This window comes from Marmota marmota, unplaced genomic scaffold (genome assembly GCF_001458135.2).
Source record: "Marmota marmota marmota unplaced genomic scaffold, marMar, whole genome shotgun sequence".
NCBI lineage: Eukaryota > Metazoa > Chordata > Mammalia > Rodentia > Sciuridae > Marmota > Marmota marmota.
In genome coordinates, this window is record NW_025999913.1 from 4,695,663 (window position 1) to 4,709,672 (window position 14,010).

The 14,010-nt window shown below is 45.7% G+C and overlaps 1 protein-coding gene across 1 annotated transcript in view; it reads left to right on the top strand.

Annotated features, from left to right (window-relative positions):
• Positions 1 to 14,010, top strand: part of Bmp6 (bone morphogenetic protein 6) — a 166,483-nt gene that overhangs the window by 143,498 nt on the left and 8,975 nt on the right. Inside the window, exons 3-4 of the mRNA XM_048799764.1 lie at positions 5,032 to 5,180; positions 5,859 to 6,056. Coding sequence (XP_048655721.1) covers positions 5,032 to 5,180; positions 5,859 to 6,056 — 347 coding nt within the window. The remainder of the gene's footprint in view (positions 1 to 5,031; positions 5,181 to 5,858; positions 6,057 to 14,010) is intronic.

Here is a 14,010-nt window from a genome sequence, read left to right on the forward strand (position 1 = left end):
ATACCTTAATTTACCACTGAGTCCAGACACATACATGGCAAAGGAATGCGTTTTGAAGAAATGAACAGGAGATAGTCACCTTATCCAACATTTCTTAAAATTTCAAACATATAAATCTTGTGAGATTTATATCTCACATAAATTTCAAACTTATAAATCTTCCTAGTAAAATGGTAGGCGGGAAACAGTTGTATTTTGACCAGGTGGTGTGATCTTTTTTGTGATGCTGGGGATTAAACTGAGGGCTTTGTGCATGCAAGACAAGCAGCCTACCAACTGAGCTATATCCCCAGCCCCAGGGTGGTATGATCTTAACGGTTGCACTTTATCACAAAGGATTAAACCGAGCCACCAGAGCTCAGGTGCCTGTGCCCTTCTCAAAGGACAAAGAAGACAAAGACACACTGAGTTTGGCCCATGGTGCTCTCAGCCTGTTGGAGTGTCCTGATGTGGGCAGGTGCCTTGGACTGTGTGACAGGAGGGAGCACACTGGGATAATCACACCTACCAACCTCAACTCTGCAAGTCTTGGTGGGTGGCATGCTGGTCAGTAGACTTCAGCTGTCGGGTAAAATTTAAAAATTTTTCTATAAATCTTATCCAGTTAGGCTTATTAAGAATTTAATTTGCTAGGATGATAACAATATGAGAAAAATCATGCCCTATATTTGGGATAACATTGAGCATTCTCTGAAAGACACTGCCCTGCATTTGGAGATAGATACCTTGTTCATCATGTGACACAGGGTCTTGAGTTAGCTGAGAGCAAAATAATCAACAAATTCATTCCGCATTGTATCTCTTTTGCCAGGCTGAGGGTACTCTCCTGTAATCCCAGCAGTGTAGGAGGCTAAGGTAGGAGGATCACAGGTTTGAGGTCAGCCTCAGCAATTTAGCCAGACTTTCGATGATCCTGTCACAAAATAAAATATAAAAAGGTCTGGGGATGTAGCTCGGTGGTAGAGTGCCCCTAGGTTCAATCCCTAGTACCAAAAATAAATAAATAATTATATATATCTTTTGTTCAATTATTTTTTTATGGTATACTAACTTAATAATCCAGTTGTAGTGGTGATTTGTCCAGACTGGGATTTTAGTGAAATAGATCTTAGATGAGAACATCTCATCTCACCTCTTCCAAAGTGTGATTTAGAGCAATCAGATGCATCATCTTTGCAGTCTGATTATTTTTTCTCCTTTTTCGCAGTGCTGGGATAGAACCCAGGGACTCCCACAGCTAGTGTGATTTCTAACCCTTCACCTGCCCTGAGGATCTTAATGTAATTTCTGTGTCCACCTGACTTTGGCATTTGTATGCAGTGGGTTTTGATCTCTTACTTTATCTGAGCCCTTGCTCCATATTGTCATCCTGTACTCTATAGACCTCTTAACTCTACCATTTATGTAGGTGATGGCTAAGAGCTGGGCTCTGATTAATTTCTGATTGCTTCACTTAACACCCATGAAAGCTGTCCACAACAAAATGGGATCACTTAGGTAAAACCCTGACATAGTAGAGCCAGGAAGCCAGGAAGAAGAAGCCCGAATGCACATATTCCTATGGCAAGAAGTATCACAAGGAATCCCTGTAAACTGCAGTATTCCAGAAAAACCTCTTGCACAAGGATACTTGCCTGACAACGGCTGCCTCTGACCACGAGCTAACACCAGCTCCAGCAATAAAGTCCCCATAACCAATGGTCTTTGGTTCAAAACAGCTTAAATGAACTACTCCATTTCTTTTAAATCCTTCCTCTCTTCCCATCTTCTTCGGATGCACCCTGGGTCTACCACAGTGTGCATGTCTCAGATTGCAGTCCCCTACGATTCCCAAATAAACCCTTAGCTCCGAGAGTCATGGTATCTCTGTTGCTTATTTCAAGTTTGCACACCTGTGTAACCTTGAGACCCTCTCTACTTGTCCTGAGGAGTAAAGAACACCATTGGCACTGTGCCCCATGGATTGAAAGCACTCTGTAAATCTTTGTTGTCCCTCTGTCCCACTTACTTCATGCACCACTTCCTCCTCAAAGAACTGAGCATCCTGGGTTGAGACATCTGAATTCAGACCACCTTGCTGCCATTGAACCAGAGAGTTTAAATCTTTCAAGGCCCAGCTGTTCGACTGCATGCATTAAGCAATGAGAACTCTGGCATGATCTCAGGGTACAGTCAGAAAAGTGTGCCATGGATACAACATGATTTCCTGGGGGCCCCCCCATGACTCCGTAGCAGAGTTGGGAAGGAAACTCGGCTCCCCGTGTCCACTGGTCACCATAAACCTTGTAGATTTAATTTTTTCCATATCATCATAAATCTTTCTCAGTTCTGCCTTTGCCCCAAGTTTCACTTTTGATTCACGTTCTCCCTCTTACATCTATGCCCTCTTCTCTTTTCTCTGCTTTTCTCCTTTTTGGATGGTGATTTCATTTTCATCCCTTACTTTCTCCTATAATAGGCTCCCATTTCCTTTATCCTAAACCCCACTCTTTAAAAAATAAAAGTTCATTCCACTCCTTATTAGCGGGGCCACCCTCATCATTTGGATTGCATTTCTCTGCATCCTTATTACAGTTCCTTAAAAATGAGGAAGCCGTTGCATGTTTGAAGCTCTGTAAATAAAAACTGATCCTCAGCAGGAGCTCCTTGCAGGCATATTCCTGGCTCTCGGGGGCACCTTACATCAGAAAAGTCTCTCTGGGTCTTGATTCCTGAGAGTGCTGGCCAAATTCTGCCCCTCTGACATGAATCTGTCCTGTGCTTCCTTTGGGACTGGGGCTACTTTTCCCACAGTGCTGTTCGTATGTCTGTGTTATTTCTGGATGCGGGTCTTCAATGACCTTCCAGAATGGAATTTATGTGCTTCTACATCTGAACTTCAAAGCTTTGGACTTGCGATCCCCTCTTGCTGTTTTCCATGAATACCCCACATCTCCTGCTCACAGTTGTTGCCCCAGTCATGGGGGGTAATTTGTCCACAGGGGATGTGACTCATCCATGTCAGAGACAGCTTTAAAGAGGACAGGCCTGAGGGTGACCCCCACCAATGCTGCTAAGCAGCTGAGTAAACTCCCTGTAGCTGTACCTACTGTTTATACTTGGGAAAGATGACAATAGAGTTTCCTTCTAACTCTAAGCAGCCAGGGAAGCAGGAAAGATGGTCTGTTTCCCATTTTAGAAATCTAAGATTTTTACCAAAAATGTTTGCTAAACTAGAAACGAATTTCATTCCTTTGTCACGGGGTTGTCTTTGGTAATCTCAAAAGGCAGTGTGTCATTATGGAAAATTTTTTCAGTCAACACTAAGTCTCTCGCCTTGTTCTTGTACCGGGTTCTCTCACTGTTAGTGTGTGACCTGGTCACATGATTGTAACTGAGACTCCAGAGTCTTGATTTCCCCAGCTGTAAAATTAGATAATGATACTACTCTATCTAGCTTTTAGGATTCTTAGGAGGACTGATTAAAAGCAAGTAAACGAAAGTACTTTGTACTTATTTAAATGTACACTGTTAGTACTGTGATGCCCATCTTTGCATAGGGTGAGCATCTCTCATCCAAAATGCTTGGGGCCAGTATTTTGGATTTAGGGATACTTTCACCTACGCAATGAGATTTCTTGGGGATGGTTCCCAAGTTGAAACACAAAATGTATTTTTATTTCATAAAAAGCTTATACTCATAGCCTGAAGGTATTTGCAGGCCTTCAACAATACAACAATGCCTAAATTTTATACAGAATTTTTGATGCACCTGTGTTTTGATGGCACCTGGGGTCAGGTGTGGAATTTTCCAAATGTGACGCATGTAATGGATCGAAAAGTCTCAGATATTGGAGCATCTTGGAGTTTGTAATTTTGAGGTTAGGGATGTTTCAACCTGTTCTCAATTATAGTAAGATATTTCAGTAAACTGTTTCAAGCACCAGAAGATTTGAATCATTCCATGGACCAAATATCCCTCCCTGTGGTGGGAGTCCCAGGTCACTTCATTCCAGAGACCCCGGGAGGTGAACTCAAATTGAGGTTTTCCCTGAAACACTCAAAAGATGACTGCCCCCAAATCTGACCTCCCAGGACAAATAGGGGAGAAGAAAGAAACTGCACACCATCTTCACAAAGCCCCTGGAGTTATGTTAGTTGAAAACTGAAAAATATAACACTATTCTGCATGGTGGTGCACATCTGTAGTCTGGGCTATCAGAAGACTGAGATGGGAGGATCACTTAAGCCAGGAGTTCAGGGCCAGCTCGGGCAACTGTCTCCTTTAAAAAACAAAAATAATAATAATAAAGATTAAAATTCCCTTTGGCACCCATTGGAAGGAAAGGACTCAAAGAAACACAGCTGTGAGTTGTGCTAGCATGAGTTTAAATGTCACTGAACATATACCCAAGTCACACTGTCCATCTGCAGAAAGACTCAGTGCTCACCCTGCAACATTCTAGGGGCTTAACTAAAAGAGAAGGACAGATGACCACCCAGAAAGGGGATTTTACAGGCAATAACAATCACGTGATGATTTTCAGGTCATAATTTAAAAAAAAAATATATAAGCAAGTCACAACTTTGTAAATGCTCACATGGATCCTGATTTTAACCTCATCTTAATCCAGTTGCTCCCTGCTACCTACTTTCTCTCTGTAGAGTATATTCGACATAAAGGAAGCTATTAACTAATAAATAGCTTCATCAATAGATGAAACAATGCAATAATAGACTAAATGAATATTGAAACAAATGAAATGATATCAATTTATAATTTATCATAATTCTAGAAAAATTTTGACATGACAGCAGTCGGAAGTTGGTGAAGTTGAGTGGCCTCCTCTGTTCAGATGACTCCTGATGTCCCCGCAGAGCCTTATCCCATGTTCATGCTTATCATAATTGTTCCATGCCCATATCCTACATGATGCCACACCAATGACTTTGGCACTTTTTTTTTTTTTTTTTATTCCAACACTATGACAGGACAGAGTGAGCTACACAGGACAGCTCTTGAGTCACGGTACCATTTTGTCTTTCTTTCAGAGACTCTGACCTATTTTTGCTGGACACCCGTGTCGTGTGGGCCTCCGAAGAAGGTTGGCTGGAATTTGACATCACAGCCACCAGCAATCTGTGGCTGGTGACACCTCAGCATAATATGGGGCTTCAGCTGAGCGTGGTGACTCGAGATGGTGAGCTGTGATTGTCCTACTCCCCAAATCTGGCCCACAGTCTTCATTCCTCTCTTGTCCAGCAGATATGGTGGAACCCTGCTTTCTAGTCCAGTTCTTGGCTCCAGCATCCTCATTAACTTGTTCCCTCCTGGCTGCTATGAAATACCCAAAGCTTCCCCTGCCATGTAGTAAGGACTTGGAGATGGGCTTAGGCCATGTTCCCCAGGGTTCAAGATACAGGATGGGATCAGCTTTCACAGGGAGAGGCACATGGGGGGACATTGAGACATAGAAAGGCAGGACCTGCCATTGAAATGCTAGCTGTTGAGTGGGCTTGGGGGACCCTGTGGGTACCCTCTCCTCCTGCTGCAGCAAAGATTAGGTTCCCTGCTGCTGATCCAGCCTGTGTAGTAGCCTCACTAATTGGAAAAGAAATAAGATCAGAAAGAAAGAGTGAGCTCCTTGAATGACGAGCAGAAACAGGAGAGCCGGGCATCCACTCCACTCTGTGTTTGATTGTCATCTTTTTTGAAGGAGCATTTTGATTCTGCCCAGCCACAGTGAGCCCTCTGAGGTTGGAGAATGCACATTCTTTATTCTTAGCATGCAGGAGACCAGGAAGGGTCCCTTGGTTATGTAGCTGCAAGGCTAAGGTTCCAGGACATGAAGAGTGGCATGCTTTGGTTTGTATTAAAGGTCTCCACATCAACCCCCGTGCTGCCGGCCTGGTGGGCAGGGATGGCCCTTATGACAAGCAGCCCTTCATGGTGGCCTTCTTCAAAGTGAGCGAGGTCCACGTGCGCACCATCAGGTCAGCCTCTGGGCGGCGCCGACAGCAGAGCCGGAATCGTTCCACCCAGTCCCAGGACGTGTCCCGGGTCTCCAGCGCTTCAGGTAGGTGTGACCGGGGGATGGGCTTTGGCCTTCATGACAACAGTGGCCGTGACACCTGCTCAGATGTTGAACAGCTTCTACTTGGAAGATAGAGTGACCTGTGGGTGACCCATGGATGAGGGTAAATTGAAATATCTAAGTGGGTTCCGGGCACTCAGAGCAGATCACTTGTTACCCAGAGACTCGGGTACAGGCATGGTGCCTGATTATCCAGGAAAGCCTCTTGTGGTTTGGTTAGACTTCTCCAGCCCTATTTTTGATTCCCATCAAAATCATGGAAGCATCTCCATTTTTATTTCAAGTTGCATCACACCTGGGAGCTGCAAGGGACAGGTTGAGTATCCCTTATCCAAAATGCTTGGGACCAGAAGTGGTTCAGATTTTTTTTTTCAAATTTTGGAATATTTGTGCATACATAATGAGATATCCAAGTGGAGGGGACCCAAGTCTACATACAGAATTCAGTTTTGTTTCATATATACTTTATCAAGTAGCCTGAAGGTAATTTCATACAATATTTTTTTAGGATCGTGCATGTTTTGACTGCAACTTGTCACAAGAGGTCAGAGGTGGAATTTTCCACTTGTGTCGTCATGTTGGTGCTCAAAAGGTTTCAAGTTTGGGAGCTTTTCAGATTAGGGATGCTCAGCTTTTACAAAGAAACTTCTTTTGTTGTTGTTCACTTGTGTCCTATGGACTTGCTCTTGGCTGGACGTGATGGGAAGTCTGCTTCGAGAGCCTTCTTAATAAAATCTACAGTAGATTTTATTAGCTCACTCCACCCGGGAGTGCAGGGGATCTAGTTTAAGGCATGGCTGGTTCTATGGGGCTCTAATGATCTTGGCAATCAATCAATCTCTCAATCAGTCTATCTTGTTTTCTATTTTCCTTTGCTGGTGACATTTTCAGAAACACTATATACATTGGCCAGGAAGGTGACACACACTTCCTGGATTTTATCCCCCTTAGCAACCTGCGTCTCAGACACCGAGTCCCTCTCTTGTGGTAGTTTTTGCAAAAAGTCATGTGCCCCTCCTGCTGGAGCTAGGGTATAGTCAACCTCGTTCTGCACAGAACACGTGAAGTCCAAAGGGCAAGAGAGGGAACAGCCCCACTGCCTGGGTGTCAGTTCTGTGGTCCTTAAGAAATGTTGCTTCTGAGGCTTTGCCCCGTTTGGTGTGTCATGGAGCTCCACTTGTGGAGACTCGGAGGAAAGGGGGAGCAGAACTTCCCTCCCGACAGCCAGTCACCTGGCTTTAAGTAGTGTCAAATCCCAACCCAGACACTTCTTGCTCGAGAGCCAGGTTTTGTAAGTACTGGGTTTTCTTTGAAAGTTTAAATAGCCCCGGAATCAAACATGAAGTTGAAAATTTGCAGAGGGATTTGGATTTGCAACCAGAGAACTGAACTTCCCTCATTGCTACCCTGTGACTTGGGACTAACCTAACTGCCTGTGCTTCAGTTTGCTCATCTGTGAAATGGAAATGAAGAATACCTTGTAGATTTGTTAGGATTAAATGAAACATGTTAGGTCTGGTTTATCCTAGCACTCAAAGATTAGCTATATCTGTTTGAAGGAAATAGGTACTTTGAGCATATGCTGGGATCTCTGGAAAGGAAGCAAAATACTGCTGGAAGATAGATATATATTTTCCAGGTGGCTGTTTACAAATGTCACTTTAAGTGCCCAGAAAGAGTTAATGCACTTTCCTAAAGTACCCAATTTTTCTTTGGAAAGAAGTGTCCCCTAAATTTTAGGCTGTGACCTAATAAGCCGGCTCTTTTCCCAGTTGCTTGGATGTGGAACTTGAAGATCCACCACCCAGTGTGGTGTGACATTTTGTTTCTTGTCATCCTGGTGTTTCTTGGAAGCATCTCACAGCATGGGTGTTCCTGTGTTTACCACTGGAAACAGTCAGGGTTGGGGTTTTGCAAAAAGAAGAAAAAGAACTGCTGGCTTCCCACTTTTCTCTGTGCACTTCAGAGGCGGCCTGCTGGATGGAGTTAATAGTCCCTTTTGCTTCGGGGCATGGTGACGGAGTGTGCCATGGCAGGCTTCAAGTCATTCATGAACTGTGGTCACTTTGGTACCCGGGACCTCAGACATGGAGGCATCTTTTGAAATGCTGATTACTCTTTAAAATGAAAATTTCATTTGATTGATTCAATGAAACCCCCTAATACACACACCAATTTTTTTAAATTAAGAAAACATGTTGTCCCTGATTGGGTTTTAGCAATGTCACCCAATTATTATTTTTCAAGTCCCTTTCAATGTTTTTTCCCCCCGATTTGATGCATTGAAATTAAACATGGATATTAAAGTTGATCTAATTTATAATAAGTTGCAAGTGTCTCAGTTTTTTTCCCTTGGTCTCCTCACTCCCAACCCCCCCCAACCCAGTCCTTCCAAATTTGCTCTGCTACTTTCAGAAGTCCAGGGCAAGACAGTTTAGACCTCACTGGTGTGGTTTGGATGTGAGGTGTCCCCCCCAAAGCTCACGTGTAAGACAATGCAAGAAGGTTCAGAGGAGAAATGATTGGATTGTGAGAGTTTTAACTAGTCCCCTGATTGGGATTGACTGAGTGGTAACTGAAGTGGTGGGCTGTGGCTGGAGGAGGTGGGGATTGGGGCATGGCTTTGAGGTATACATTTGTATCTGGTGATTGGAGCCTCTCTGTCTGCTTCCTGATTGCCATGTGAGCCACATCCCTCTGCCATTCTTCCACCATGATGTCCGGCCTCATCTCCAGCCCTGAGGAATGGAGCTGGCCTTCTATGGATTAAGACCTCCAAAACCGTGAGCCCTCAAGTAAACTTTTCCTCCTCTATGGTTATGCTGGTCGGGTCCTTTAGTCACATGTGTAAAAGCCCCGAGAAAACATTGCTGCCATAAAAACTCCTCTCTCCTAAGACCCTCTTGAGTGATCCAAGGAACCGCTCGCATTTGGTCCCCTGAAGTACAATTTTATATGTTCGGCTCTTTATTCTATTATTGAAGTGGACGTGCAGAGGAAGAGATTGCACTGCAAGAAGGGTTTTCCAGAAAGGTGGCCTTGCACGTGGGGAAATGGGCGTCTGATCTTGCGCTCTCCCTCCAGGCTCCCCGGGGGTAAGGAGGGGGGCAGGGGTTGCTGAACCTTTGTAAACCAAGTTGCTGAGATGGAAAAGTTGCTGACTCCCATAGGCTTTCTCCTTGTAAATCTTCTGGAAGGTTGAAAGAGGAGATTCCTTGGCCTCTGCTGCCCCCCTTCTTCCGCAGTGTGCTCTCAGAGAATTGGTACTTCTCCACCAAAGCAACCACTTGCAGAAGCCCACCAGGGATTGTCTCATGTCTGGATAAAGAAGTGAACATCGTTCCTCAAATTGCCTGTCCTCAGGGTGAAACATGGCAAGGAGATCAGTGGCTATTTTAGGAAGCGAGTTGTGTAGGCTTGGGGTGGCCAGATGGGTCTGCAACAAGGGAGTAGCCAAGAGCCCATCTGCTGCCTCCCGCCACCCATCAAACTACTCTAACATTTGTTCCCGGCTTTCAAGCTGGGCTTTGCAGGCGCATGCACTGGACAGGGAGTTAGGGACTTCTCCCTGTGTGGTTTTCATGTGTCCTTGCCTCCTGCAGCCGTCTGCTCCCCATGACTGATGGATGCTGGCCCGGTTGCACTCCTCCAGAGGGCCTGGAGAGCTTCTGGACAGTACCATTTACTGTCCTTATGCATTTCTAGTGCCGGACCCAGCTGCCCCTTTCCGCCCAGTGGAGACGCTAAGGACCCTGGCAATTCTTTCCCAGCCTCCAGTCCTTAGCAGCCTTCTGTGCTGTGACACCCCACCTTTGGGTTCTTGAACTCTGGGCTTGGTTCTTACTCTACTTGCTGCTGTTCTCCCTCTTCCATGGTCTCTCTCAGGGTTCAGCATTTTGTCTCCTGGGTGACTGCGTGATACTACTCGGCCAATCCATCCCGAGGACCATGACAAATGGCCTTGAAGGATGATTCTGTTTGGTGGTTCTAGGTTCATATCTAAGCTACTTTTCAGGATCTTTCCAAGGCTTCTCTGAGAAGGAGGAGGTAGTTAATGCTTTTTCAAATCAGCTTGTGAGGCTGAGGTTTTCTGCCATGTCAATCAAGTGGCTGCTGACACTGTGACTTGGAATATGTCATTGTCTGGTCAGATGGTAGTTGAAGATGTTATCTGTCACTTTTTTTTTTTTTAACAGTGTGTTAAACTGGAATCATCTCTTTTGTTCTTGATGTTTATATTGTTACTGCCCAACTCTGCCAACTGAACCAGCAGCCCATAAAGGCTCTATGTGGCTAGGCACAGTGGTGCACGCCTATAATCCCAGCAGCTCACGAGGCTGAGGCAGGAGGATCACAAGTTCAAGGCCAGCCTCAGCCACTTAGTGAAGCCCTGAGCAACTTAGCAAGAACTTGTCTCAAAAGAAAGGGGAGGAGATTGTGCTGGGAATGTGGCTTGGTGGTTAAGCACCCTTAAGTTCAAGTCCTGGTACAAAATAAATAAATCCTATGTGTCCTTTGGCTTGTCTGTCATTGCTCTGATGCTATGTGGGGACATTTCTTTCTTAGCATCTTAAGTTCTCCTATTTCTTTCCTACCCACTGAAACTTGTATCTTTAAGGTTTCCAGGGAGAAATGTGGCTTTGGTACAGTTGGGAATGCCGTTGACCTTCTAATTGATAGTTCATCTCCTATTCCTTAATATTCCCAGTTGGGACTGTTCAGTATGCTTCCAATGTGAGAAAGAGCCGGAAGTCATCTCTTGAAGAACTCTTCATGAACTTGATTATGACTATGGAATCTTTTGCTATAGATTTCAAGGACCTGTAGTCCACAGAGAGGAACTCAGTCTTAGAGTGTCCCTAGTACTTGGTCATTGGCTCCCATGGGTTAAGGGTGCCAAAGCTGAGTGGGTTAGCCCACCATGGACATCCAGGGCTTGGGAAGAATAGACATGGTTTGGGACTGCAAATTATACCCTTTAGTTCTTCAGAGGAGTTGGAAATTTTACTTTGTCATTTTGATCTTAAATTAAAAATTTTGAGCCTGAAGCTTGGCCTCCCAGAGTCCTGGTTAAGAAATAGAGTCTTGTTCATATCGTTCTAAATGAAATCAACGTTAGTTCTCCACGGATGTAAAGGACAGATGTGGAGTTGGCAATTCCAAAGACAAAATAATTTCAAACTCCACGTTTATTATACTAAACTCTCCTTCACCATTAAGCCTCTTTAGAATAATGATGATCAAGGAGTAAAACAGACTAGAAAGTTCCTTTGTAATTCCTTCCTAGGTGTATCCTTTGAAATTATGAAAATGACCAACAATGTTGAAGGAGCATCCTTAACCTGAAAATCCAAAATCCAAAATTGCTCCAAAATCCAAAACTTTAAAAAAAAAAATCTTTATTTTATTTATTTATTTTTATGTGGTGCTGAGGATTGAACCCAGGGCCTCGCACATGCTAGGCGAGTGCTCTACCGTTGAGCCACAACCCCAGCCCCCAAATCCAAAACTTTTTGAGCATCATGCCAGCACTCAGAAAGTTTCAGACTGGATTTTTGGATTAGGGATACACAACTTGATAAAGACTATACAAATGTTCCCAAACTTGGAAGACTCCCAAATCTGAAACTCTTCTGGTTCTAAACCCTGGAAAAGGGAGACTTAGCCTTAAAGAGACATAAATGGCTGTTGTAAGATGCCTAAATAATTCACCAACTATGACCAGCACCTGAGAGAATTCGGGGGGCTAGGTAATAACTCATCTAGGAAGTGACAGCAAACAGAAGGTGCTTAGAACATACAGGGGTTAGGGCTCCTGCTCTTCATAAGAAGCCTTTGGCCATCCTTAAGGGGATTAGTTCCATAGAATTTTATGATCACAACAGAAGTTCAGGAGACACCAGAGTGCCACTATGACTAATCAGAGCCTCTGAAATCCTGTTGCCTCCAGTGCTAACCTTCCAGGTCATAAAACAAAATCTAGACTCTAAAAATCAAGCTGTGCCCACAACCTGTTATGAGATTATTGACACCAGAAATCAAACCCCCCATGTGATCCCCTGGCCTCCCCTAGTGTGGGTGACACAAGGAGCTGGCACCTCCTGCGTGTTCCTCAATGGCCGCATTGATTCTGCAAGGTCAGTGGGAGCCAGAGACTTGTTTCGGTTCAGATGGGGCTGATAAGGCCCAGAGATGTGGAAAGAGCAGCCAGACCAGTGGAGACAGAGGTGCCAGTTTCACAGCCACTATTTTGTCCTCGCCCTTGTTATTCTAGGAGAGGAGAGAAATAAAAGCAGTCAATTGTTCCCTTTAAAAAACAAGGTTCCTTTGGGGAGAATTTCTTGTCTGAGCTCAGAAAAGCTGAGAAAGGCAGCGTGGAGCATGTCACTTTGTCCCGAGATCTCGTTACAGCGGGTGGTTTTGCTGGCTATGTGTGACCTGCTGAGCTGGGACAGCTCTGCTGAGCTGGTAGAATCTGAAGGGTCAGCCCACGGTGGACCACGTAGCCCCTCTGCTTTGAAAGAACAGCAGGTGGGCTGCCCAGGGGCCTGGGACCTGGACTGGGCCTTTGGCTGCTGGGACTCAGTGTGTCTGCTTTCCTGGAGCTCCCCCCAACCCCGTGACGTAGCAGGCCTGGTGGCCCTGGGGCACGCAGTGTAGCTTCCCTACCTGTCGCCTGCTTTAAGAGTCAGGGTGGTTGCTGTGCCCTTCTCTGCTTATACAGGGCTCATGCCCCTGAGGACTTCCTGTCCTTGGGTGACAGGAAAGACAGCATCGAGAGCCTTTCACTGCAGCTAAGGATCTGGCTTTGGAGATAAACCAACAGTCTGAGCTCTCCATCACGCGGCTCCTTTGCTCGTCACTGTGTGTGGGGATCTTCAGGAGGATCAGACACAAAGGAGGCTGGAGGAATTTCACCCAGACAGCCCCCTAGGGCTGCGGGACACAGTCCTCATGAATCCGGGGTACAGACAATGTGCAGTTACGTGGCTGCCCTCGGGGGTGTGGATTCTGTAGGGAGACGCTGCTCTTGCCAGCTGTGCCCTGCGGGGTCAGGAGCCCGCCCCCGGCACACACATACTGGGAGACAGGGTCTCTCTTTGCCGTCTTCTGTTTGCTGTGACTGGGGCATCCCCCACTGTCATATGGGCTCAGGCACTCCATTTGTTTGCTCCTAAATCTGTCCAGAATTCCAACTGGGCTGCTGTACACCCACCCTGCCCTCCACTCTTGTAAGACAATTGTGTGAAATGATCAGAGGGCCAGATTTCTCTTTCTGCGTTCAACATGGAAGAAGCCAGATCCCGTGAAAGTCTGTTTTAAGATCAACATGGGGACTTCATGCAGCTGTGTCCCAGGGATGCCTGGGGAGCCCTAGGGTCCAAGGACAGACTTTGGATCTGAGTGAGGTAGTGGTGTCACTTGCAAGTGAGCGTCTCAAAGGCCACAGCTCCCATTCTGATGTCCACAGACCCCCCTGGACAGCCGGCGGCCTGACTTGGTGGCTGCGACTTGGGGCTCTGGACGATAGTTTAGAATGACACTCTGGAGATCCCAACCATTTGGACCCAGACCATCCACAAGTCAGACCCGAGAACCACTGCCCTCGGGATTGTGTCACTGGTGCTGGGGCTGGTGTTGCTCTGAGTTTTCAGTTATTTTTTTGGTTTTGCTTCTCTCCAGTTCTCCAGCTTCCGCTCTGCCCGGCCCTCAAGTGGCGCACCCACTGGGACAGAGCTCTGTTAACTTCCTTTCTCCCCCTGAAGGGGATGTAGTGCTTATTAAATTTTGTGTGCACATAGACTCCCCATCTAAGCAAATATCAAGGGAGGTGGAGGTGAGGGGAAGGTTTATTGGCCATCTCTGAAACTATAAAAACAAAACAAAACCCAACGTGGCCCTGTGTGACAGCCCGGGGTACCCACCCTTGACCCCT